The following is a 26539-nucleotide window of genomic DNA, read 5'->3' on the forward strand; positions in this document are numbered from 1 at the left end:
AGCTTTCGTTAACATGACAGAGCTCTGCTTTCTAAGTGGAAGCCTGAATTGAAATCCCGCTTGTATCTGGCATTTGTCATGGAATACCAGAATTGCCACCTCCACCACTGGCACCCTGTGCTTTTCACAGAGGACAGCGGATTTAACCTTAGAACATATAACACATGTGAAAGCTTCCCGAGAAGTCGTGGGGAACGTTATGCTGAATGTAACATCCTTGATTATGAGTGCTTTGCTGGTGGGTCAGTGATGGTCTGGAGAGGCACATGCACTGAGGTATGCACAGGCCTCTACAGGCAAGGCAACGGCACAATGAGTGCAGTTAGGTATGGGCATGAAATTCTCCGACCCACTGTCAGACCCTACGCTGGTGCAATGGCTCTTGGCTTTCTTCCTGCTTCCCGGCCTCATCCGACAAGAGTATGCAGGCAGTTTGCGTGGGGACTGATACCGCTGACCGACACTCCCCACCCCCCAACCCTATATTGGCCTACTTGACCAAAATTCAATACAACACCCCTGGGACATTTAGCTTTGGTCCATCTGACACCACCAGGTTGGAACTCAGACTGTCCAGGAGCTCAGTGATGCCCTGGTCCAGATCTGGGGAGAAGATTCCCCGGGAGACATTCAGTCGTCTCAATCGGAGCATGCCCCGTGGTGTGGCATGCATACAAGGACATAAGAGCTTGAATGGATGATAGAAAAACTTGAAAGTAGCCTGTGCTTTCTTTGCCTGCGCTTGAAATGCTAGTCAACCTCCCCCAGCTATAAGAACCTGTGTCCATCTTAAAGCCTTGCTGCTGAAGAAGCCCAGCTAGCTCAGTCGGGAGAGCATGAGACTCTTAATCTCAGGGTCGTGGGTTCGAGCCCCACGTTGGGCGAGGGGACTTTTGTGCAAATGCCCGCAAGAGAGAAAACACGTGTGTATAGAGAACAGCAAATGGCGTGTTGTGCAAAGGAAGATGAATGTATGGTAACAGAAAACAAAGTTACACTGTCGTGTCTGCACAAGTCCAAATCTCCACCATTTAATTTGATGATTCTGGACTAAATTTCAAGAGAGCTTAGCAAAAAAGCAACACTCTAGGTTTACCAGCATCCCTACTCTCACCTAGGGTCACAAACTGTGGGTAGTGAATGAAAGCATGAGCTCACAGATATAAGCAGCGGCAATGAGTTTTATCCGTCGGGTGGCAGTGCTCGGCCTCGGAGATTGGATGACAAGCTTAGTATTTCAGGAGGAACTCAGATTACAGCTGCAACTCCTCCACATCGAAAGGAGCCTGCTGAGGTGGTTCGGACATTTGAACATCCAGGATGACTTTGAAGAGGTGGTTGGTCAACTCGTCAGGATGGCCGAGTGGTCTAAGGCGCCAGACTCAAGGATAGGCTCCTTCCAGACAAAAGGGACTTCTGGTCTCCAAATGGAGGCGTGGGTTCAAATCCCACTCCTGACATCTACTTTCTTTACTTAAAAATATGTTTTCAAGAGCTTCATCAACCTTTGTGTGTTAAACTCAACAAAGTGCGGCTTGTTGAGGTAGCTGTAGGGTTGCTGTGAAATCAGCTTTGCAGGTTATAGGAACTTTTGTAGTGAAGAGCTTTCGTTAACATGACAGAGCTCTGCTTTCTAAGTGGAAGCCTGAATTGAAATCCCGCTTGTATCTGGCATTTGTCATGGAATACCAGAATTGCCACCTCCACCACTGGCACCCTGTGCTTTTCACAGAGGACAGCGGATTTAACCTTAGAACACATAACACATGTGAAAGCTTCCCGAGAAGTCGTGGGGAACTTTATGCTGAATGTAACATCCTTGATTATGAGTGCTTTGCTGGTGGGTCAGTGATGGTCTGGAGAGGCACATGCACTGAGGTATGCACAGGCCTCTACAGGCAAGGCAACGGCACAATGAGTGCAGTTAGGTATGGGCATGAAATTCTCCGACCCACTGTCAGACCCTACGCTGGTGCAATGGCTCCTGGCTTTCTTCCTGCTTCCCGGCCTCATCCGACAAGAGTATGCAGGCAGTTTGCGTGGGGACTGATACCGCTGACCGACACTCCCCACCCCCCAACCCTATATTTGCCTACTTGACCAAAATTCAATACAACACCCCTGGGACATTTAGCTTTGGTCCATCTGACACCACCAGGTTGGAACTCAGACTGTCCAGGAGCTCAGTGATGCCCTGGTCCAGATCTGGGGAGAAGATTCCCCGGGAGACATTCAGTCGTCTCAATCGGAGCATGCCCCGTGGTGTGGCATGCATACAAGGACATAAGAGCTTGAATGGATGATAGAAAAACTTGAAAGTAGCCTGTGCTTTCTTTGCCTGCGCTTGAAATGCTAGTCAACCTCCCCCAGCTATAAGAACCTGTGTCCATCTTAAAGCCTTGCTGCTGAAGAAGCCCAGCTAGCTCAGTCGGGAGAGCATGAGACTCTTAATCTCAGGGTCGTGGGTTCGAGCCCCACGTTGGGCGAGGGGACTTTTGTGCAAATGCCCGCAAGAGAGAAAACACGTGTGTATAGAGAACAGCAAATGGCGTGTTGTGCAAAGGAAGATGAATGTATGGTAACAGAAAACAAAGTTACACTGTCGTGTCTGCACAAGTCCAAATCTCCACCATTTAATTTGATGATTCTGGACTAAATTTCAAGAGAGCTTAGCAAAAAAGCAACACTCTAGGTTTACCAGCATCCCTACTCTCACCTAGGGCCACAAACTGTGGGTAGTGAATGAAAGCATGAGCTCACAGATATAAGCAGCGGCAATGAGTTTTCTCCGTCGGGTGGCAGTGCTCGGCCTCGGAGATTGGATGACAAGCTTAGTATTTCAGGAGGAACTCAGATTACAGCTGCAACTCCTCCACATCGAAAGGAGCCTGCTGAGGTGGTTCGGACATTTGAACATCCAGGATGACTTTGAAGAGGTGGTTGGTCAACTCGTCAGGATGGCCGAGTGGTCTAAGGCGCCAGACTCAAGGATAGGCTCCTTCCAGACAAAAGGGACTTCTGGTCTCCAAATGGAGGCGTGGGTTCAAATCCCACTCCTGACATCTACTTTCTTTACTTAAAAATATGTTTTCAAGAGCTTCATCAACCTTTGTGTGTTAAACTCAACAAAGTGCGGCTTGTTGAGGTAGCTGTAGGGTTGCTGTGAAATCAGCTTTGCAGGTTATAGGAACTTTTGTAGTGAAGAGCTTTCGTTAACATGACAGAGCTCTGCTTTCTAAGTGGAAGCCTGAATTGAAATCCCGCTTGTATCTGGCATTTGTCATGGAATACCAGAATTGCCACCTCCACCACTGGCACCCTGTGCTTTTCACAGAGGACAGCGGATTTAACCTTAGAACACATAACACATGTGAAAGCTTCCCGAGAAGTCGTGGGGAACTTTATGCTGAATGTAACATCCTTGATTATGAGTGCTTTGCTGGTGGGTCAGTGATGGTCTGGAGAGGCACATGCACTGAGGTATGCACAGGCCTCTACAGGCAAGGCAACGGCACAATGAGTGCAGTTAGGTATGGGCATGAAATTCTCCGACCCACTGTCAGACCCTACGCTGGTGCAATGGCTCTTGGCTTTCTTCCTGCTTCCCGGCCTCATCCGACAAGAGTATGCAGGCAGTTTGCGTGGGGACTGATACCGCTGACCGACACTCCCCACCCCCCAACCCTATATTGGCCTACTTGACCAAAATTCAATACAACACCCCTGGGACATTTAGCTTTGGTCCATCTGACACCACCAGGTTGGAACTCAGACTGTCCAGGAGCTCAGTGATGCCCTGGTCCAGATCTGGGGAGAAGATTCCCCGGGAGACATTCAGTCGTCTCAATCGGAGCATGCCCCGTGGTGTGGCATGCATACAAGGACATAAGAGCTTGAATGGATGATAGAAAAACTTGAAAGTAGCCTGTGCTTTCTTTGCCTGCGCTTGAAATGCTAGTCAACCTCCCCCAGCTATAAGAACCTGTGTCCATCTTAAAGCCTTGCTGCTGAAGAAGCCCAGCTAGCTCAGTCGGGAGAGCATGAGACTCTTAATCTCAGGGTCGTGGGTTCGAGCCCCACGTTGGGCGAGGGGACTTTTGTGCAAATGCCCGCAAGAGAGAAAACACGTGTGTATAGAGAACAGCAAATGGCGTGTTGTGCAAAGGAAGATGAATGTATGGTAACAGAAAACAAAGTTACACTGTCGTGTCTGCACAAGTCCAAATCTCCACCATTTAATTTGATGATTCTGGACTAAATTTCAAGAGAGCTTAGCAAAAAAGCAACACTCTAGGTTTACCAGCATCCCTACTCTCACCTAGGGCCACAAACTGTGGGTAGTGAATGAAAGCATGAGCTCACAGATATAAGCAGCGGCAATGAGTTTTCTCCGTCGGGTGGCAGTGCTCGGCCTCGGAGATTGGATGACAAGCTTAGTATTTCAGGAGGAACTCAGATTACAGCTGCAACTCCTCCACATCGAAAGGAGCCTGCTGAGGTGGTTCGGACATTTGAACATCCAGGATGACTTTGAAGAGGTGGTTGGTCAACTCGTCAGGATGGCCGAGTGGTCTAAGGCGCCAGACTCAAGGATAGGCTCCTTCCAGACAAAAGGGACTTCTGGTCTCCAAATGGAGGCGTGGGTTCAAATCCCACTCCTGACATCTACTTTCTTTACTTAAAAATATGTTTTCAAGAGCTTCATCAACCTTTGTGTGTTAAACTCAACAAAGTGCGGCTTGTTGAGGTAGCTGTAGGGTTGCTGTGAAATCAGCTTTGCAGGTTATAGGAACTTTTGTAGTGAAGAGCTTTCGTTAACATGACAGAGCTCTGCTTTCTAAGTGGAAGCCTGAATTGAAATCCCGCTTGTATCTGGCATTTGTCATGGAATACCAGAATTGCCACCTCCACCACTGGCACCCTGTGCTTTTCACAGAGGACAGCGGATTTAACCTTAGAACACATAACACATGTGAAAGCTTCCCGAGAAGTCGTGGGGAACTTTATGCTGAATGTAACATCCTTGATTATGAGTGCTTTGCTGGTGGGTCAGTGATGGTCTGGAGAGGCACATGCACTGAGGTATGCACAGGCCTCTACAGGCAAGGCAACGGCACAATGAGTGCAGTTAGGTATGGGCATGAAATTCTCCGACCCACTGTCAGACCCTACGCTGGTGCAATGGCTCTTGGCTTTCTTCCTGCTTCCCGGCCTCATCCGACAAGAGTATGCAGGCAGTTTGCGTGGGGACTGATACCGCTGACCGACACTCCCCACCCCCCAACCCTATATTGGCCTACTTGACCAAAATTCAATACAACACCCCTGGGACATTTAGCTTTGGTCCATCTGACACCACCAGGTTGGAACTCAGACTGTCCAGGAGCTCAGTGATGCCCTGGTCCAGATCTGGGGAGAAGATTCCCCGGGAGACATTCAGTCGTCTCAATCGGAGCATGCCCCGTGGTGTGGCATGCATACAAGGACATAAGAGCTTGAATGGATGATAGAAAAACTTGAAAGTAGCCTGTGCTTTCTTTGCCTGCGCTTGAAATGCTAGTCAACCTCCCCCAGCTATAAGAACCTGTGTCCATCTTAAAGCCTTGCTGCTGAAGAAGCCCAGCTAGCTCAGTCGGGAGAGCATGAGACTCTTAATCTCAGGGTCGTGGGTTCGAGCCCCACGTTGGGCGAGGGGACTTTTGTGCAAATGCCCGCAAGAGAGAAAACACGTGTGTATAGAGAACAGCAAATGGCGTGTTGTGCAAAGGAAGATGAATGTATGGTAACAGAAAACAAAGTTACACTGTCGTGTCTGCACAAGTCCAAATCTCCACCATTTAATTTGATGATTCTGGACTAAATTTCAAGAGAGCTTAGCAAAAAAGCAACACTCTAGGTTTACCAGCATCCCTACTCTCACCTAGGGCCACAAACTGTGGGTAGTGAATGAAAGCATGAGCTCACAGATATAAGCAGCGGCAATGAGTTTTCTCCGTCGGGTGGCAGTGCTCGGCCTCGGAGATTGGATGACAAGCTTAGTATTTCAGGAGGAACTCAGATTACAGCTGCAACTCCTCCACATCGAAAGGAGCCTGCTGAGGTGGTTCGGACATTTGAACATCCAGGATGACTTTGAAGAGGTGGTTGGTCAACTCGTCAGGATGGCCGAGTGGTCTAAGGCGCCAGACTCAAGGATAGGCTCCTTCCAGACAAAAGGGACTTCTGGTCTCCAAATGGAGGCGTGGGTTCAAATCCCACTCCTGACATCTACTTTCTTTACTTAAAAATATGTTTTCAAGAGCTTCATCAACCTTTGTGTGTTAAACTCAACAAAGTGCGGCTTGTTGAGGTAGCTGTAGGGTTGCTGTGAAATCAGCTTTGCAGGTTATAGGAACTTTTGTAGTGAAGAGCTTTCGTTAACATGACAGAGCTCTGCTTTCTAAGTGGAAGCCTGAATTGAAATCCCGCTTGTATCTGGCATTTGTCATGGAATACCAGAATTGCCACCTCCACCACTGGCACCCTGTGCTTTTCACAGAGGACAGCGGATTTAACCTTAGAACACATAACACATGTGAAAGCTTCCCGAGAAGTCGTGGGGAACTTTATGCTGAATGTAACATCCTTGATTATGAGTGCTTTGCTGGTGGGTCAGTGATGGTCTGGAGAGGCACATGCACTGAGGTATGCACAGGCCTCTACAGGCAAGGCAACGGCACAATGAGTGCAGTTAGGTATGGGCATGAAATTCTCCGACCCACTGTCAGACCCTACGCTGGTGCAATGGCTCTTGGCTTTCTTCCTGCTTCCCGGCCTCATCCGACAAGAGTATGCAGGCAGTTTGCGTGGGGACTGATACCGCTGACCGACACTCCCCACCCCCCAACCCTATATTGGCCTACTTGACCAAAATTCAATACAACACCCCTGGGACATTTAGCTTTGGTCCATCTGACACCACCAGGTTGGAACTCAGACTGTCCAGGAGCTCAGTGATGCCCTGGTCCAGATCTGGGGAGAAGATTCCCCGGGAGACATTCAGTCGTCTCAATCGGAGCATGCCCCGTGGTGTGGCATGCATACAAGGACATAAGAGCTTGAATGGATGATAGAAAAACTTGAAAGTAGCCTGTGCTTTCTTTGCCTGCGCTTGAAATGCTAGTCAACCTCCCCCAGCTATAAGAACCTGTGTCCATCTTAAAGCCTTGCTGCTGAAGAAGCCCAGCTAGCTCAGTCGGGAGAGCATGAGACTCTTAATCTCAGGGTCGTGGGTTCGAGCCCCACGTTGGGCGAGGGGACTTTTGTGCAAATGCCCGCAAGAGAGAAAACACGTGTGTATAGAGAACAGCAAATGGCGTGTTGTGCAAAGGAAGATGAATGTATGGTAACAGAAAACAAAGTTACACTGTCGTGTCTGCACAAGTCCAAATCTCCACCATTTAATTTGATGATTCTGGACTAAATTTCAAGAGAGCTTAGCAAAAAAGCAACACTCTAGGTTTACCAGCATCCCTACTCTCACCTAGGGCCACAAACTGTGGGTAGTGAATGAAAGCATGAGCTCACAGATATAAGCAGCGGCAATGAGTTTTCTCCGTCGGGTGGCAGTGCTCGGCCTCGGAGATTGGATGACAAGCTTAGTATTTCAGGAGGAACTCAGATTACAGCTGCAACTCCTCCACATCGAAAGGAGCCTGCTGAGGTGGTTCGGACATTTGAACATCCAGGATGACTTTGAAGAGGTGGTTGGTCAACTCGTCAGGATGGCCGAGTGGTCTAAGGCGCCAGACTCAAGGATAGGCTCCTTCCAGACAAAAGGGACTTCTGGTCTCCAAATGGAGGCGTGGGTTCAAATCCCACTCCTGACATCTACTTTCTTTACTTAAAAATATGTTTTCAAGAGCTTCATCAACCTTTGTGTGTTAAACTCAACAAAGTGCGGCTTGTTGAGGTAGCTGTAGGGTTGCTGTGAAATCAGCTTTGCAGGTTATAGGAACTTTTGTAGTGAAGAGCTTTCGTTAACATGACAGAGCTCTGCTTTCTAAGTGGAAGCCTGAATTGAAATCCCGCTTGTATCTGGCATTTGTCATGGAATACCAGAATTGCCACCTCCACCACTGGCACCCTGTGCTTTTCACAGAGGACAGCGGATTTAACCTTAGAACACATAACACATGTGAAAGCTTCCCGAGAAGTCGTGGGGAACTTTATGCTGAATGTAACATCCTTGATTATGAGTGCTTTGCTGGTGGGTCAGTGATGGTCTGGAGAGGCACATGCACTGAGGTATGCACAGGCCTCTACAGGCAAGGCAACGGCACAATGAGTGCAGTTAGGTATGGGCATGAAATTCTCCGACCCACTGTCAGACCCTACGCTGGTGCAATGGCTCTTGGCTTTCTTCCTGCTTCCCGGCCTCATCCGACAAGAGTATGCAGGCAGTTTGCGTGGGGACTGATACCGCTGACCGACACTCCCCACCCCCCAACCCTATATTGGCCTACTTGACCAAAATTCAATACAACACCCCTGGGACATTTAGCTTTGGTCCATCTGACACCACCAGGTTGGAACTCAGACTGTCCAGGAGCTCAGTGATGCCCTGGTCCAGATCTGGGGAGAAGATTCCCCGGGAGACATTCAGTCGTCTCAATCGGAGCATGCCCCGTGGTGTGGCATGCATACAAGGACATAAGAGCTTGAATGGATGATGGAAAAACTTGAAAGTAGCCTGTGCTTTCTTTGCCTGCGCTTGAAATGCTAGTCAACCTCCCCCAGCTATAAGAACCTGTGTCCATCTTAAAGCCTTGCTGCTGAAGAAGCCCAGCTAGCTCAGTCGGGAGAGCATGAGACTCTTAATCTCAGGGTCGTGGGTTCGAGCCCCACGTTGGGAGAGGGGACTTTTGTGCAAATGCCCGCAAGAGAGAAAACACGTGTGTATAGAGAACAGCAAATGGCGTGTTGTGCAAAGGAAGATGAATGTATGGTAACAGAAACCAAAGTTACACTGTCGTGTCTGCACAAGTCCACATCTCCACCATTTAATTTGATGATTCTGGACTAAATTTCAAGAGAGCTTAGCAAAAAAGCAACACTCTAGGTTTACCAGCATCCCTACTCTCACCTAGGGTCACAAACTGTGGGTAGTGAATGAAAGCATGAGCTCACAGATATAAGCAGCGGCAATGAGTTTTCTCAACAAAGTGTGACTTGTTGAGGTAGCTGTAGCGCTGCTGTGAAGTCAGCTTTGTAGGTTATAGGAATTGTGTCTTTCTTCTTTTTCTTATTTCAATAATACATCTAGAATGTCTTAAAATCTACTGTGTATAAGACACTAGAGCACTATCATTCCCAACACGCAACATACTGACGATTTGTCACGGCCTAAGGCGTCTCATAGTTACGCAAAAGGCACTCTTTCACGTCCTCATAATACACTCTGGGTTCTCAGTATATTCCAATATAACCTCACTTGTGGCCGTAAAAGATTCTTAGAGCAGAAGTTCAAACCATCCAGTCGAACATAATCACATCAAGGTGTTTGTGATATTAGTGACAACAATAAAATAGCTTCATGTTTTGGCCATCACATAGTGTATTCCAAACCCAGTCAGGTTTTGAAATTATACAGATTTAAGGTGCTTAATACTTTTTTAGGTTTATTATTTTCATTTCACACGTAGAGCACATGTATAGATTCGTTCCAACCCTCTCTCATTCTTAGAGGCCCACTGTCATTCCCAACATGTAAATTCCCCACGTCTTCACAGTTCCAAGACATAAAATAGTGATGACTTTTCACAATCATCGCAATGTTGCCTGTTGGGATGAGACCCTATTGCCAAGGAACAACATCCGAGATCTCTGTCCAGAAGAGCGCAGTTCTAGGAACAGCTGAGACGCTATATGTGCTGTGTTGTCTTGTGCTTGAGGTGTTTGGAGTACCAACTACAGTTAAGTTGTTACCAGGCCGGGTCACTGCAAGTTGCTCTTCAGTACCACAGTGGTTCTGCTCTCTGTGGACTTTTATTTGCAGGACAGCACATAGACATAAACGCTTTAATTTTTTAGTGAGGAAACCTTGTTTATTCCAGTTCAAGATACAATTAAATAAGCAGGAGCAATCCAGACAAATCTGCACATTGATAAAGTTTATGTACAAAGCAACACACCTGCCATTAACCGTTTCTTATTTAGTTATTCCAATATTTCACTCTTAAAGTAAAAAAGAATGTTGAAAATCTATTTACATTGGTATTCATATGTGTTCTGCTTATTTCATACATCTCCACATATGTATTATAACTATATGTATCAGATAAAAATAGTTCAGAATATCCAAAGAGAGCACTTTTAAGAAATGCTGATTGTGACTTATCAGTGTTTGTTTTTAAAAACATACATCTATCAGAGTCATTTTCATTTGTGCAAAAAATACAACCTGGCAAGAAAAAGGAAAACCAAATGCTTTACAAACAAAAATATAGTGTCAATAATTAATTATTATGACATCTAATGACAAGGTGAATGGTACAACGATTATATTCAACAACAAAAATAAAACATGATTGAAAATAACTGTATGAAGAATGAAAGACAGTTATTGATGGTATCGTAAAACCATTAAAATATATATTCAACTTGTCGTTTCAAAAAGGAGTTTTTCCACAAAAAATGAAAGTTGCTAAAGTTACTCCCATTTACAAAACTGGTGAAAGACATCATTTTACAAACTATAGACCAGTGTCAATACTCTCCCAGTTCTCTAAGATACTGGAAAAACTCTTCATAAAAAGATTTGACAATTTTGTGGAAAAATATGAATTAATGACAGATAGTCAGTATGGGTTCAGAAGCAACAGATCAACAGCTTTGGCACTGATAGATTTAATGGAAAAGATAACGGAATGTATGGATAATAAGAGGTATGCGCTCGGAGTTTTCTTAGATCTAAAGAAGGCGTTTGATACTGTTAATCATGAAAGTCTATTAAAAAAACTGGAAAAGTACGGGTTTAGGGGAGTGGTTTTGGAATGGTTAAAAAGCTATGTAGGGAATAGGCAACAATATGTACAAATAAATGAATATAAATCTAATTTGATGGATATAGCTTGTGGAGTACCTCAAGGTTCAGTACTGGGTCCAAAAATGTTTATTATGTACTTAAATGATATCTGCAGAGTATCGGAGATTTTAAAGTTTGTAATATTTGCAGATGACACAAATATACTGTGTTCAGGTGTGGAGTTGCCACAGGTTTTGGAAATGATCACACAGGAATTAACGATATTAAAGAAGTGGTTTGATATAAATAAATTATCATTGAATCTAGATAAAACCAAATTTATGTTGTTTGGAAACCAAAAGAAAAACATCGAAGTAGAAATATGTGTTGACAATGTATATTTAGAAAGAGTAAATGAAATAAAATTTCTTGGGGTGATCATTGACCACAAGCTCTGTTGGAAGCCACACATTACTTATGTTCGGGGGAAATTGGCACGGGGCATTGCCGTCCTGGGGAAAGCAAAGCATATGTTGGATCAGAAAGCACTGCACATTTTATACTGTGCTTTACTACTGCCATATATGAGCTACTGTGTAGAGGATACTTGTGTATCTGCAAATATACACATTCTGTATTTTTCATATGAAAGAAACTATACTGTGGTGGGGCTTGCTAATTTCTTGTTTTTGATTTATGTATGTTATGTTTTGTTTTACTTCATATGTTTCATATGTTGTTTGTTTAATTTAAGACAAAAAAAAATTAAATGAATGAGAGGTAAAACTTGAGGGGGTAGGGACAAATAAGTAAATACTTCAGCCTACTCCTTTTCAAACAAATAATGGAATGATATTTTGTAATGATTGTGAAGGCACATGTTTGAAATGTTTGAAATAAAAATGAACTGAACTGAACTGAACTGAAATGCTTGGAAACTGTGACATTAGTTTGTTCATCTTCACCTGTGGCCTGGATCATGTGATCATAGTGTCAGCTTCTCTGTACTGGATTATTCTGTTTTAATGAGATAACTGACAGTTATCCCAGCCAAACGGCACAAGTTTAGCCACTTACTGCCACCTATAGGTTAAAAGAGAGGTTGAATTAAAGCTCAAATATGAATAATTTCTTGTCAAAAGTCTTTAGCAGGAAGAAAGCCTATAAAAGTCACAAGGGGAATTCAACAAACTCCTGCCTCACTTTGTTCACCTGTGTGCTGTATTCCATGGGCTGGTTGGCTGCAGGACCAAACATTTGGCCTGAAATTACAGACAGTGTCCTAAGCATTTTCCTGTATCCGTCAGACAAAGAGGATTGGGAAAGCCACAACTTTTGCCCTGGCAATGTTATGGTAGAAATATGTCTACCAAGTTTATTAATGCAAAATCCTTGAGTAAAGTGTCACTGAAGGTCTGTGTTGAGGCATCTACTCCAGCAGTGTGACAACTCTGACTTTTAGCTAACTACAAAGTGTTGGTATAGATGACCAGTGTTGGAAATGCCACCAAACTAAAGGTACTTTGATACATACCCTCTGGTTTTCCCAGTTTGGAAAACTGTATTGAAATATATGCAGGGATGGACACCTTGTAACTTGCCCATATCACCTAAATTGTGTCCACTAGGAGACAAAGGAGAAGTTCCACATTGGAAGGACTCCCATACTCCAACACTTAAAAAGTGGAAAGAAAGAATGATTGAGACGTTTCTTGCAAAAAAAGATGTGGGAAGGTTACATCACGCGACTGAAGCTTCGGTGGAAAAATGGGACAGTTTTTGCACCTATTTGTCTACCTGAAGCGGACGTTCCAGCTTAATGCAACAGATGTTAAAACCTCACTGTTTTGTTTTGTTTTTTCTTGTTCTTTATTGTTGTATTTTTGTTTTTGTTGTTATAAAATGCAAAATCTAATAATTATTAAAATTATAAAAAAGATCAATGGACAGGCATCGCTTTAACTTTGGTTTTAATTGATTAACCTGAAAAGCACTGCTTGTCTTGCCTGCCCTGATGCCATCACATCAAAAAGAGAGTTTCCCATTTCTGGCCCATCAAAATTTTGTGATTTTGTCAAAGCTATTAGTTTCACATTAACATAACAGTGTTGTCAGCGCTGTGATGTATAGGATTATGGCACTATGATTGTGGTACTAGTACTGCTACTGTATCATCAACTGTAAAAAAAACAAACAAACAAAAACCCCAACATTGTCAGAATCAAGCCGCCTTGACCTCAAGCACGAGCCTACAACAAAACCATTGACTCTCTGTTGCCCAAGGATTTTTTTTCTCTCTCATATTGGTAAATGGTAAATGGCCTGTATTTGTATAGCACTTTTCTAGTCCTTAAGGACCCCAAAGCGCTTTACACTACATTCAGTCATTCACCCATTCACACACACATTCACACACTGGCGATAGCAAGCTACATTGTAGCCACAGCTGCCCTGGGGCGCACTGACAGAGGCGAGGCTGCCGGACACAGGCGCCACTGGGCCCTCTGCCCACCACCAGTAGGCAAACATGGGGTTAGTATCTTGCCCAAGGATATTTGGCATGCAGCCAGGATGCAGCCTTGGGATCGAACCACCGACCTTCTGATTAGTGGCTGACCTGCTCTGCTTTACAAGCAGCCAGTATCTCTCTGTGCCCTGTTAAGCATCTTGTGGAGATTCATTGCGGCACGCCTTCGATTTCTCAGTGCAATCTCAGTCTCTTCTTAATGGCCTGCAATAGTCTTCAGTCTTGTCTTCATTAAAGTGTCCTTTTCACCCTGGTTGTCATGGTTGTGATTGTGAGGGTATGTGCACAAATAGGTTATATAATGCTTTGATTAGAAATATATCCATGCTTCTATCTCAAGTAATTTCAAACTAATACTTCTTTGGTGTCAAGTCTCTTTTACCATATCTGCTCACAGAAAAAAAGTCTTTCCTCATATTATTTAGTTTCCTGGATTATAAAAATGAAAGTGAGCCATGCAAGTAAAATATAAAGTGACACTATACTATGTAGTCTACTGAGTTGGTTGGATGTAATCTCTCTTCGGGCCACAGAAATTGCAGAGTAAAGCAGAATCTGCAGTTCAAAAAAATGCTATTTGTAGTTGATGTCCATGTCTGTTATCTCTTTAACAGTCTTTCTGCATTTACTGCATGGTGGTTCTTGTGCAATGTTTTTACAGCAATGATTATTAAAAAAAAATACTGTTGCTTGGCATTACTAGTGCTTAAATACCCAGGGCACAATTTTTAAAGTAATAACATCTTAAAATGTAACCTGTGTACCAGTAGTTTTTGTGTATTATACGAGAAAGTTTTACACATAAATGGGTTCCTAACATCCTTTCTCTCATGTAAAAAATGACTCAGCCGTGTATTGTGTTTTAACTTCCTCTGGGAAAAAATAAATAAATCAAAAGCTATCAAATGTTCGCTGAAACACACCTGAATCGTTTCATTCTGGCACATACTGTATACAGAAAGATCTTTTGCGCATCTCTCACAAGGACTTTCCTTTAATAATGAGAAAATTAAATCTCACTCACAGGTAGAATATATGAAGTTTATAGCCAGAATTTTAGTGACTGAAACAGAGTACCAATAATTTTAAAAACTGACACTGAGATCACGGTGAATATTGTTATAACCTTTAGATTTATTTAATGTGCATTTGTGCATATGTATATTTTTTATTGTTTCAGTTTGCAATGTGCAACACCAGCCATTTTCAGCAGAGTTAATCATCTGGTGCCATACATTTAGCTATATAGCTTTCGTGTAACAATACACCAGTCTGGTTCACAATTATAATATTTTTCTACATTTTATTTTAATGTTAATCCAGTTGTAAATACTTGCTTTTTTAAAGTGTAAAGAGTCACCTCACAGGGCCATAATGCTACAAATGAAGCAGTCAAAGAAGAGATCCCCCCGTTCACACTAAACTACATCCTCTCACATGCTTCTCTCTCACAAAGCGACTGTGAAATAAAACAAGCTATCTAGTAAGGGCTTCCTTCCTTTTTCTGCTGCTTGTGTAACTTTTTTGTTGCTTTATTTGGATTGGACCTTTATTCTTAATCATGACTGTGCTGCACTGGCAAGTATGCATTGCACTAGTCTGCTTATGAGTATAAACGTGTGTTGATTGTGACATGTTATTTTATTATCATGAGATTAGGTTAATTTATCATGAATAAGCATGAATTGTTGTTTGTATTTCTTACCTATTCAGGACGTACTTTGCCTCTCATCCCATGACATTTGTGGTATTAATATAGACTATAGATTGAATAATTGCTGTACACTTAGGTCCATAATTTGTTAGGCAAAGACACATTTTTTTAGTTCTTCGTTTTTACACTACCACCACAGTGAATCTTAAATCAAATAAGCCAAAATGTAATTGAAGTGCAGACCTTCAGCTTAAATTCGATGGGCTTAATAACAAAAAAATTATGGAGACTTATTTTTTTTTTTTAAATACAGAATCACCCATTTTCAGAAGCTCAAAATTAAATTAACACTTGACTGATTGAGCAGATTCGTGGTCAGGTGAGGAAATGTTTCCTTTACTTTTTATTTTATCTGTAAACATGAGTGCCAAAGAGATTTCAGTGCAAGTGAGGGAGGCCACCATTAGGTTGAAAAACTAGAATAAACCTATCACAGAGAGCACTTTAGAGATGGAAAAATCAGCAGGGTACAAACTACTTTAACACTCAGGAACAGGAAGCCAAGATTATTTTTTTTTGAAGAAAACATCTAAAGAAGCCTGCACAGTTATGGGGAAAAAAACAGTTGTAAAGATAAAACCAAGATTAATTTGTACCTTGGTGGGAAATATAAATGATGGTGAAGGAGAAAATCAGCTGATAATCCGAAGCAAACAACATGTCAGCCATGATTGAGGCAATGATATTGCTTTGATATGGTCCTGTCTTCTCTCTCTCTCCCCTGTCCGTTTGAATATGGAGATGGATCTAAACGAACCAGTGTCCTTCAGTGGCAGGTGTGGTCACAGGAAACCCTGAATGGGCACACCTGTCTCTTATCTTCATTCAATGCAGTATTTATACTCCCAAAACCACAACCTGTCACCAAATTGTTAGCCTACTAATGTGGGAATATGTTGGAAAGTCTGTCTCATTCTCAACTGGATATGTGCAGATCTGTCTGATCCACTCTCCCCTTGCTCATTTCAAAGACTTTAGTATTGGATATCCAAGACCTGAACTAGTCCCCTTATTACTGAGCTCTACAGCTTGTTGTCGGTTCTGTCTCCCTATCCTCAGCCACAACTAGTGGTGGACTTGGCTGCCCCTTCCTGAGCCTGGTTCTGCTGGTTTTAAAGGGAGTTTTTTCCCTTGCCACTATTACCAAGTACTTGCTTATAGTATATCCTGTAGGTCCTGTACATGTAGTGAACTGCCAATAAAAATCTTTAAAACTGATTGCTGGGGTTTTCTATCTGTTATTGCAGGATTTTACTTTACATTAACAAAGCGTTGTGAGGTAACTGCTACTGTGATTTGGTGCTATAGAAATAAAACTAAATTGAGTTGAACTGTATTAAACTTACCTGAACATCTTACCTCACACTAACCCCTGCTGTAGGGATTCCTAGCTGTTGTTCATCTGCCCATTAAAACTGCAAAACGTTTTGAGCTTGTCCTGTGTTTGTGGCCTTCTGGTGAACTTTGACAGGAATATTCTTCAATGATCAAGTCAGTCACCTGATCCCAACACAATAAAGCATGCTTTTCAGCTATTAAATACAAAACTGAAGGCAGACAGACTCACAAACAAGCTGCACCTCTAAACTCTACACTCTCTTGGTCAAATCCAGACTTTTTAGTTTATCGGCATTTATTTGTCAAAGCCAACACACATTGTTTTATATTTAGACAGACTATCTCCACAGAAGTCCCCCTAAAGTGCGCCTTTAGTGAAGCTTTAGGGACTTTAGGGGGATTTTCTTTCCTATAACATTCCGTCAGTATAGTTGTGTTTTTATTCATCCACAATTATTGTAGTTTAGGCATGCATACATGCACATAGTGAGCTGTCACTGTTCACAAAAAAAGTCATGCGTATCAGCTTAAATATGTGTCATGTGAGGCTTTTCCTGCCCTTTCCAATTTTTTTTTTTTGGACGGAGGGGGGGGGGGGGGGGTGTCTGACGATACGTTTCATAGGAGAGTGCATAGTAGGTAATATCCGGGGGCAGGTCTAGAGTAGAGTGGGAGTGTCTGCGCTCTGCTGTCCTTCCTACCAGAAAAACGGTGGATGAGACCCACATTGCCACACAGCCGCGCACTGCAGAGGACAGAGCGGAGCGGGACTCAAACACCATCGAGGAATATGTCAGCTGTGTCACGCACCGAGGGACGCATAAAGCCGCCGCGCAGCGCAGTTTCTGCACATCCACTGCCTCTGCTTTAGTTTAGCAGACAAACACAACCCCGTTTAGCACTTATGCTTTGCTAAAAATCTCTTCTGCTGCTGCTTCTGGTCCATTCCTTTCCCTCCTCCCCTCTCTTCCTGCTCCTCCTCCTGCTGTGTGCCGTCCCGTCGCCAGGATGGACAAGACGCTCTGCAGTCCGCATCCCGGGACCAACAAAACAAACTCTTCCTCCGCGGACCTCCGCGGGAGCTCATCATCGAGGAAGCCCGGTGGGCGGCCCGGGTCGCACAGCCCCGGCTCCGGCTCCCTGGGAGGCTCGGCTGTAGCGGGAGGCAGTCGGGCAACTGTGCTGGGGAACAGCATGAATTTGCAGCAACAGCAGCAGGCGCGCAAGAGGCAGCTGGAAGGAGTCCTGAGCAAATACACCAACCTGATCCAAGGCTGGCAGAACAGGTAAGCACGTGGATGGGGTCGGGGACGTTTGACACATGATTTAGTTTCGGTTCATGCCCCAGGTGAGGCTTCGTGTTGTTATTTTCCCCGTCCACGTTGCACTTTTACCACCACGTCACTGCGAGGGGGAGGGGGTTCAAAAATCACACAAGTCTGGACGCCTGCTGATGAATTAGTTTGTTTGATCGCTATCTTCATGGGCTGACTTACATAATGGGCAAAAGAGATGTTAGAAAACAAAAACTGTCATTAAATAATACTTATAATAATAATCCTCTAAAATTCTTGTAATTTCCAGTATATTATGTTATTATATTAATTGCTAAAGTATTTTCAGAAACATCAGATTTGCTGCTTTTCTTGGTCTGTTCTTATAATAAAGTTAATATCTTTGGGGGTTTTGAAAGCCTGGTTTCCTAACTTGCATTCTCAGAACTCAGAGTAAAAGTTTTAAACTATTTTGGAACACTTGAGCAATAATTTAAAAAATGTATAAATTAAATTAGGATTAGAGATTACTCAACTGAAAACAATGATGGAATTGGAAAATGCCAAAGTAATTAATCATTTGTCAAAGTTGGTGCTGATTCATCATCTGTCAATACATTTTAGAGCTACCAGATTAATTGTTCCCCCTTTAAAATAGCCCTCTTAAATTCTTAACTATCGATCTCATTAAAGATATTGGTTTATTTAAAAAAAAAAAAAAGTTAGCCATCCATCTGTTTTCTGCTACTTATGTGGGTCTGGGTTGTGGGGGCAGCAATCTGAGCAGAGATACTCTTCCATCTCTTCTGGAGGGGAACCCAAGGCATTCCCAAGCCAGCTGAGAGATGAAGTGTCTTCAGTGTTTCATGAGTTTGTATCAGGGCCTCTTCTCAGCATGACATAACATAGGGAGCCATCCTTATGTTGTGGCAGAGTACTGAATGGTTAAGTTGGCGGTAAACATTAGCCTTCATTTTTATTACATGTTATAAGTGCGCTTCAAACAACACGACTGATTACAGCAGTGGTTCTTAAACTTTTGCCACTACACATCCAGTTATAAGAGAAACGGCTACTAAACTAACTAATAAAAGGTGCTTAGATGGTGTTTTTCTTCTCAATTTGACAACTGAAAGTGTCATTCACCTATTAAATCATTTATACAAGTGCTTTTCTATGACTAAGCACTTTAACCTAACATTGGGTCAGGGGAAAACTGGGCTTCGGTATCTTACCCAACAATACTTTGACATGCAGGTTGGTGCCAGGGGTCAAACAACCGACCTTCACATTAATAGACGACACGCTATACCAGGTAGCACAACGCCATCAGCACACTCTTATTTATTTTCCCCAGAAAAATCGAATTAATTCAGCCATAGTTTCTAGTATTTTCCTCCAGCTTGTGCAGGTCTCCACCTTTAGCAGCTCTGTGGCCTTCACTACAACTGAATAGGACTGAAACTGAAGCCAATCAGATATCATGCAGTTTGATTAACGGGAAAGTGCCAAACGACTAACTAACAATCATTGTTACTTTGTTTTAACCAACTGGTGTTTGGCTAATAAAATGTGGATAACACAAAGGTCAAGGTGGACAAAATGAAGTCTTGCTGACATTAAAAAAGATTAGAAAGGACAATGAAAAGTGGCTAATGCGCAAGAATGAGACCCTGCTGCCACAAAGTGTTTGTGTTTCCTGAAACTGTGGACACACTGTACACTTACGCCTGCCCGTCTGTACAGGTTTTTGCAGTTGCTGATCTGTACTGATATTATTCCCATATACTGTGACAATCTGTAATTCCGCTGCTCCTGAATCAGTGCAGGCACTCTTGTAATGAAGTATATAACATCTTCACAGCAGTGCAATTCTCAAAAAGTGCCTGTACCTCATCCAGAATTTATATGCCATCACGCCGCCCTGTCCGATTTCCTCATCTCAGACACAGACAAATACAGAGAGAGGTTTTTATGAGAAGCTGTGTTTTTAATTTTAAGTCAATGTGAGTCACATGTGAAACATCTTCCCCTGGGTTGGACTTTCTTTTCATTCTTGTTTTTCTTCCCCCCGCGGTCCGAACAGCTAACATGAATTATGCAGGATCTCTGCGTTTGGCAGTGCAATTAGTTTTGTGTGTGGGTAAAGAAGAACTAAGCGACTTGGAGCATCCCATTGTGTACAGTGGCACTGCTGCAGAGGAGAGGGAAGCTCACGTTGTGTGGGGTTTGTTTGTGTTGAGGGGCGGTGTAGGAAGGCGGAGGAAAGACTGACTCGTCCCTGCTCTCCCATCAAACTGACAGACGATGCAACGAACTGCATCTTGATACGTACCCGCAGGAACACTTGTGGGACAGCGAGACAAACCTTCATTTCAGAGCGATCAAAGCGAGGTGGCACTGATTAAAGGAAGCCTTAAATGTGCGTGATGTTCTCGTGGGATTTGTCACATGTAGCCTGTGAAGCGCGTTTTAATCAAATAGTACGGTCTGCCATGTGCACGGGTGTGCTGATTTCTGATCTTTGTACAGACGAAAGGGCATTACCAAATTGGTTTGGCCTTTGTGGGTGATGCTGCCTGTCCAGTGTCAATTTCAAAGTGCCTATAGGGTAAAGGTGTAGCTTCGCAGGAGAGAATCCTTTAACTTCATTGACTTGAGCAAGCGCCAAGACCTCAAGCTGAAAGAGTGTTTCAGCACAGACGGGGAGCAGCGACTAAAACATCTTGAAAACATAGCCTGGAGCTGAGATGGCTTTTAGTTTCCATTTAGATTGTCTTTGAAACTATACTAACATGGGTCAGTAGGCTTATTGCTACTGCTCATAGCCCTAACATTAGTAATGATGACAAAATGTACAAAGTAGTTTCATTTGAATTCAAATTCATAATTTTTAAATTGTATTTTTTGGCTCTTGAAGGAGGAAAAGAGTTTAGCAATCAGACTTTGCTTTGCTCTGTTTTTGTTTTTTTCACGTACAGAACACTGCCACGATGTGACTAATCAAAGCAGTGATGATTATCTCTACCTGAAATTCAGTTAAAGCTATATAAGTGAATTAAGGTGATTCCTGGAGTCATCTTATTATCACTACCAAGAAGGACTGTTTGATCCTCTGTTTGCTTGTAGGATAACTTTAAATTAAGAATGTGTTTCCAGAGCTGGGGCTAGAAGTAATAAAGTTTTAGAGTTCTGGATGTGGATTTAGGAATTTTAGTGCACTCTCTTAATAAAAGACGAAAGTTGTCACTGAGAATCCAGAAATTAATCAAGTGCAACATTCAACTAGTAAGACAAATTTTTCTGCTCATGAATGGAAGTAAATAACTTTAATTTAGTGTCTAATCCAAAAAAGAATGCTGTGCATGCCTTTTTTTTATGCTTTTGTTTTTGTCAAACAGTAAATTAGAAAATTCATGGATAACAACAAGAACTATATTTTAGCATTAAAACTGTCATTTGGATTAAAGAGCTTGTGCATGCTGGTGGATTAACCATTACAGAAACATAAAAAAATATTTTGGTAATTACCAGTGCTTTTAATTTATGGCAGCTGTGACATGAACCTTACATTGTGTGGTGCTCTAATAAATGTAAGCACTGTAAACACCATGCTGAAGTAAGAACAAATCAGCAGACACTGTCTTAATGTTCTCAGGGAAATGTAATCTTCTGGATGTAGGGAGTCCGTTTATGGATGGTGTGGAACACGGTGCAATCTGCCAGGAGCAAATCGACTTTCACTTTCAGTACTTGTGCTTCTGTGACTGTAGAGATAACACTGCGAAGGGGATGATCAGGATCTGATCCATTCCCACATTTCATTGCGTCACCAGGCACCTGTTTCGGTGTAAAAAACAGAGACAATGAAAAGGGGAGTTTTACAGGAGAAAGAAATGATAGAAACAGTCATATGGAGCACTTATGCATCGTCTCCATGAGAATTCCCCACAAAGGTGGGATCTGCAACTTGTTGTTTAAAATCCTTGAACTGTGGTTCAGCTTTGCAGCTGCCGTCTGTGACATCCTGCAGTTGCAAACTCTTAGTATCAAGAAATTATTATGTGCACTTAGGTTTGTTGGCTTTGCAGCTAATGGTGTCGCTGCTGGCAGAGAAGCCACACTTGGTCTTACAGGCACGTTTCTTGACTCTTAAACTCTGAACTTTTACTGCAGATATCAGTAAATAAAGTAAATGAACATGATTGCTGTGAGCTCTGTGCAGAGATTTGCAGGTATGGGTAAAAGAGGGGTGACTCACTGGAGGATGCACCAACAGATAGCAGTTTTTCAAAGGAATCTGCTGTAGTGGAATATTCATTTATTCTTTTTCTTCTTCTTTTTTTTTTTACAGCATTATATGCAATTGCATTTTGAGATGATTTAATATTAAATATTAATATTTAGCTTAAATTGCAGAGTTATCCAAAGAGTGCTTAAAGTACAATTGAAATCTGCCATGTTAAACCTTTTGCACTCTTAAGTTTGATTGGATCACCCATGAAGAGGAAAACATGGGTGATCCATGGGTTGACATTCATAATTATTCTGTAAATCTTGCATTGACCGGAGTTTTCACCCTTGATGGCTTATTTTAATGTGTTGTGCTGTGAAAGGCCAATATGTCACAAACCCAGGAACACTGAAACAATTAACTGGAAGTACTTGTAGTCCTTTCATTAAAGCAAAACAAAACAAAAACAACAAACTCCCCCACCCCACCCCTGAAAAACTGTAATGTTGATAATATGTCAACATGAAGGTCAGAAAGCATTACTTTTGTTATTGTTTATGGTATTTCTATTTTTAGCTCGTTTTAAAGCTTTTAAAGCAGAAACCATTGCAGCCAATGTAATTATTTTTAAAATAATCTATTCCAGCAAGATTATTTCTTTAGAATATCTTTAGTAAAAATGTCATTCTGCTACAGCAACGTTTTATTTATTTATTTAATTTCAAGATTATTTAGTTTTGAAATGAATCAGGACTGAATGGTGGGTTCACTGTTGTGTTTTGAGCCTTTGTTCATATTTCTTCACAGTAAGTGATTTTTACACCCTATGCTGTAGTTCTCTATCTTTCTCTGAGCTCAGGAAAGCATTTGCTGTCACCTGGGATAAAGATTTATATTATATATATATATTATTAGAGGTTTACTATGGGAGGGGGCCTGTAGAGAAATATAAATCAGCTAGGTTAAAATAAAAATGAAAGGCTTTTTGCAGCCGGACCAGATTTTAAAATGACCCGTTTCTTTTATACCTGTGAAGGAAGACGATCAGATGCTCCATCCTTCCTCAGGTTGTGTTCAGCTCACAGTTAATATCCGTAAGTGCCCGCAGCGTAAAAATAGAAACGTTTGAAGGAGGAGAGGCCGTGCCCCGGTGGAAGACATTGTTTGAGTAATTACATTGTCAGTCACGTTTCATCACGTGGAGGAACACAAAGTGTGTGTGTGTGTGTGCATGTTTGGCAGGCCGTGTCTTGGTGGGCAGGAGACCTGAGTGGAGCTAATTCTGCCACTGTGTGGGCGGCCATGTGTCAGCGTGAAGTACCGTTATGTTGAGTAGGTGCTGTGTGCGTTTGTGTGAAGAAAATGTGCTAAGTAGTCAGTTTTGTTTATATATGCACATATGAAATGTGTGCTATACTTGTAAGGATAGTAAATGATTCAAACCCTTTATACCTAAGCATTGATGACAGTCACAGTCAGTGTAATATAGTAATAATCATTTATTATAACACTGTTGTAATAATGGCAGTGTGACTTTAATAATGTGCCATTATGGGAAAGCTAGTGACACATTTATACCCAGATGAACTGATGAAAGGAAAGATTTTGGAAGGGAAGAAGTTTAATGTGCAACAGAGCAAATGAGCTCAAAGTTTGCCTGAAGGTGCTGTAGAGATTAATTGAAATGCGTATCATAAAAAAGTGGTTAATAAGAATAAATGGTCTAAGGCAGTGTATACAAAACCAATAAACAGATGGGGTTGTTAACAAGAGTTTCAGTATTATAAGCATTGAAACTGCAGAATTCTGGAAAGCCAAAAACCCCCAAGAAAAAACAGCCTTCTTTCAGCAAGTCTTGTCTCTGTCATAAGCTCCTCCCACCAGCGTAAGCACACGCATCTGTGTTATACGTGTGAAAAATGCAAAGGCAAAAGTCAACACACAAGAGCAGTACTTACTCCTCTGTTTAATTTTTTTAATTATCAAGCGCCACCGATCGTTACACAATCTCACATGAAAGAAAAAGAAAAGACAAAAACATCACAAGCCACGTCTTCTACACTCCAAAGAGGGCGAGGCATTTCTAGTTTCCTCTCAGATGACCTCAGTTATAAAGGATCAGTTATGTTTCTCAAAAAAATGAAAGAAAAATCACATGGTTCAAAGTGTTTTCTCTAGCTGCCTGCGTGTGTTTCCTCCCACAACCTAAACATATGCATCTTAAGTTAGCTGGTGATTCTAAATTGACTGCAGCTGTGGGAGTTAGGGTTGGGTACTCTTTACATTTTGAACCCATAGTGGCAGCTTGAATTGGCTTCTATGCTCGGCGGTAACTTTTTAGTGCTTATTTTGAAATAATAAATGTACATTTTTGTCTTACAAAGCAAGTCCATACTTCTCGACTGAAACATTTTATTTATTGACAACATTTGTTCGCTCTGACAATGTCTGACGTTGACGTTGCTATCAGTGTTTGCATACAAAGGTCTTTGATATAGTTCCTCAGATAGCGTGTTGCTTTCCCGTCAATACAATGCTGGTAAGAAATTTCAATACAGCCAGAGGAAGAATGCTGAGTTTAAATGTCAAACAATAAAGTGGAGGGAAAAAAGGCCAGTTTCTCTGACGACAGCTGATCCAACTTCCTAATTAATTACCTACTGCGATATTGACAAAGTGCCCAGAAAATGTTTCATTATCATCTATGGGTTAACTTCTCATATGTTGATGGCCAATATGCTAAAGTTAGTTGGAAACTTATGAGGCTATAAAATAGGTGGACTGGCAACAGGCCTACACCCTGATTATTACTGTGTTACAGTTGGAATGGTCTCCCTCTCTGAAGTGTATTTAAGATAACTTTGGGATGTTTTTATATTTAAGGAAACCAAGTAGCACAATCATTTTAATATCAACAAAAGTCCTTACATGCACTGACAAAAAGTGTGGCTGAATATGAAGGAGATCATTAATATGCCATCTATCCTTCGTATGTCCCAGATGCAAACTTTGCACAGTGTCACAAAGATTAATAGAGGAAGTGTTGTTTGCAAGCTGCTTGTTATTCAACAGTTGATTATCATACACGGTGTATGTTGTGTTCGCATGCATAAGAGGAAGTGTTGTCAGACAGGTTTTGTAACAAACACAGAGCACAGTCAAACTTATTTAGAAGAGAGAATAAAGGGTAACAGGTTTTTAGAGTTTATTCTAGTTGTGTGTGCTTATGTTTTTTCTGTGCATCTGATGATTTGTCAATCATTTGCAGATTGACTTCCTATCTGTCTGAGCTGCTTCACATTCACACACCTGTAACAACTCTGAGGTCATGTAACCAGTTGCTCTAACACATTCCTCAAATGAGATTAAAACAGAGAGGTGATCAAAATATAAATGTTTGCACTAAATATATGGAATGATCTAACTCTGCACATCTGCTTGGCTCAGATTTTAAATCCTATTTTATTTTAATAAATTTTTGTCTTTTAATGTTGTGTATTGTGTTCTGTTTTCCTGGATTTTAGTGTTAAGTTGAATTGGCCTATATTTTGCTGTTTTAAATGTGCTGTATAAACAAATTTGACCTTGACTATGGCTTGTAAATCAGTAACTATTTTAAAGCCTTTTATATCCTTATCACGCTGAAAAGGAGTGGATAGTTGGTAAAGAATATAGTGGATGGGAGGAAAAAAAGAACACAATCATTATAAAAATCCTTAAATCAAGTCTTAATTCTCAAACAGCTCTGTGTAGAAATGAGACTATGACTAAAACTTAAAGGTGCAGAAGTCTGATTGGTCAGGAAGCCTTTGAATGTGCAGACAAACACACACATACGAGAACTCATCTCCTTCTTAATGCTGCCCTAGAAGCCACGAGAGTCCATTTGAGAATTAATAGGTTGACATTATGCATTCTCCGGCCTCTCAGACTAAACAATCAGTTTGCCACAGTGAAGTGTTCCCACTTAAAGACACTCGGAACATATTTAGCATGTCTGCAATGATAGGAAAATACTCAGCTTATTTATTACAGACACATAAGTACCATCTGTGAGGCCTGGTTTACCTCTCGCAGCTTTTTCTGTCTGCATTTTGAAGTCATGCATTACCTGCAAGTGGTTACTGTGTGATCATTTCACGCTAGTGGACATGCTTTTTGTCATTTTAAAAGTAGAAATGTGAGCTTTTGATTGTGGATTGTAGCGCACGGCTAGTTTCCAGGGGGACGAATGTTGACGACACACTTTAAAAAAAATGGAAAAACAACGTCACCTTCTGCTGCTGTAAATCAGTTGTAACATTCATCATTCCATGGAGCAGATATCTAACTTAATTCTTTGTAATTTGGTTATCGGCATATGTATGAAGTGTGTGCCAATCACACAATTCATACCATTTATAGCTCTTTCTCAATTTCCATTTTAGACCGTCTTCCTGTATAAGAA

The 26539-nt window shown here is 42.0% G+C and overlaps 1 protein-coding gene and 11 non-coding genes across 12 annotated transcripts in view; all 12 read left to right on the top strand.

The window, feature by feature from the left end:
- Positions 1–811: 811 nt before the first annotated feature.
- On the top strand, positions 812–884 carry trnak-cuu (transfer RNA lysine (anticodon CUU)). The gene has a single exon. It is a non-coding gene; the product is annotated as a tRNA-Lys (tRNA).
- Positions 885–1349: 465 nt separating this feature from the next.
- trnal-caa (transfer RNA leucine (anticodon CAA)) lies at positions 1350–1460 on the top strand. The gene is made up of 2 exons: positions 1350–1387; positions 1415–1460. It is a non-coding gene; the product is annotated as a tRNA-Leu (tRNA).
- Positions 1461–2413: 953 nt separating this feature from the next.
- trnak-cuu (transfer RNA lysine (anticodon CUU)) lies at positions 2414–2486 on the top strand. Its single transcript has one exon. It is a non-coding gene; the product is annotated as a tRNA-Lys (tRNA).
- Positions 2487–2951: 465 nt separating this feature from the next.
- Positions 2952–3062, top strand: trnal-caa (transfer RNA leucine (anticodon CAA)). The gene is made up of 2 exons: positions 2952–2989; positions 3017–3062. It is a non-coding gene; the product is annotated as a tRNA-Leu (tRNA).
- Positions 3063–4015: 953 nt separating this feature from the next.
- On the top strand, positions 4016–4088 carry trnak-cuu (transfer RNA lysine (anticodon CUU)). The gene has a single exon. It is a non-coding gene; the product is annotated as a tRNA-Lys (tRNA).
- Positions 4089–4553: 465 nt separating this feature from the next.
- trnal-caa (transfer RNA leucine (anticodon CAA)) lies at positions 4554–4664 on the top strand. The gene is made up of 2 exons: positions 4554–4591; positions 4619–4664. It is a non-coding gene; the product is annotated as a tRNA-Leu (tRNA).
- A 953-nt stretch (positions 4665–5617) lies between these two features.
- trnak-cuu (transfer RNA lysine (anticodon CUU)) lies at positions 5618–5690 on the top strand. Its single transcript has one exon. It is a non-coding gene; the product is annotated as a tRNA-Lys (tRNA).
- A 465-nt stretch (positions 5691–6155) lies between these two features.
- On the top strand, positions 6156–6266 carry trnal-caa (transfer RNA leucine (anticodon CAA)). Its single transcript has 2 exons — positions 6156–6193; positions 6221–6266. It is a non-coding gene; the product is annotated as a tRNA-Leu (tRNA).
- Positions 6267–7219: 953 nt separating this feature from the next.
- trnak-cuu (transfer RNA lysine (anticodon CUU)) lies at positions 7220–7292 on the top strand. Its single transcript has one exon. It is a non-coding gene; the product is annotated as a tRNA-Lys (tRNA).
- Positions 7293–7757: 465 nt separating this feature from the next.
- On the top strand, positions 7758–7868 carry trnal-caa (transfer RNA leucine (anticodon CAA)). Its single transcript has 2 exons — positions 7758–7795; positions 7823–7868. It is a non-coding gene; the product is annotated as a tRNA-Leu (tRNA).
- A 953-nt stretch (positions 7869–8821) lies between these two features.
- trnak-cuu (transfer RNA lysine (anticodon CUU)) lies at positions 8822–8894 on the top strand. Its single transcript has one exon. It is a non-coding gene; the product is annotated as a tRNA-Lys (tRNA).
- An 8335-nt stretch (positions 8895–17229) lies between these two features.
- The window catches only part of osbpl10a (oxysterol binding protein-like 10a), a 100273-nt gene continuing 90963 nt past the window's right edge, over positions 17230–26539 (top strand). Inside the window, exon 1 of the mRNA XM_026155847.1 lies at positions 17230–17870. Within this exon, the coding sequence (XP_026011632.1) occupies positions 17593–17870 (278 nt within the window). The 5' untranslated portion in view covers positions 17230–17592. The remainder of the gene's footprint in view (positions 17871–26539) is intronic.

Source organism: Astatotilapia calliptera, chromosome 22 (genome assembly GCF_900246225.1).
Source record: "Astatotilapia calliptera chromosome 22, fAstCal1.2, whole genome shotgun sequence".
Classification (NCBI taxonomy): domain Eukaryota; kingdom Metazoa; phylum Chordata; class Actinopteri; order Cichliformes; family Cichlidae; genus Astatotilapia; species Astatotilapia calliptera.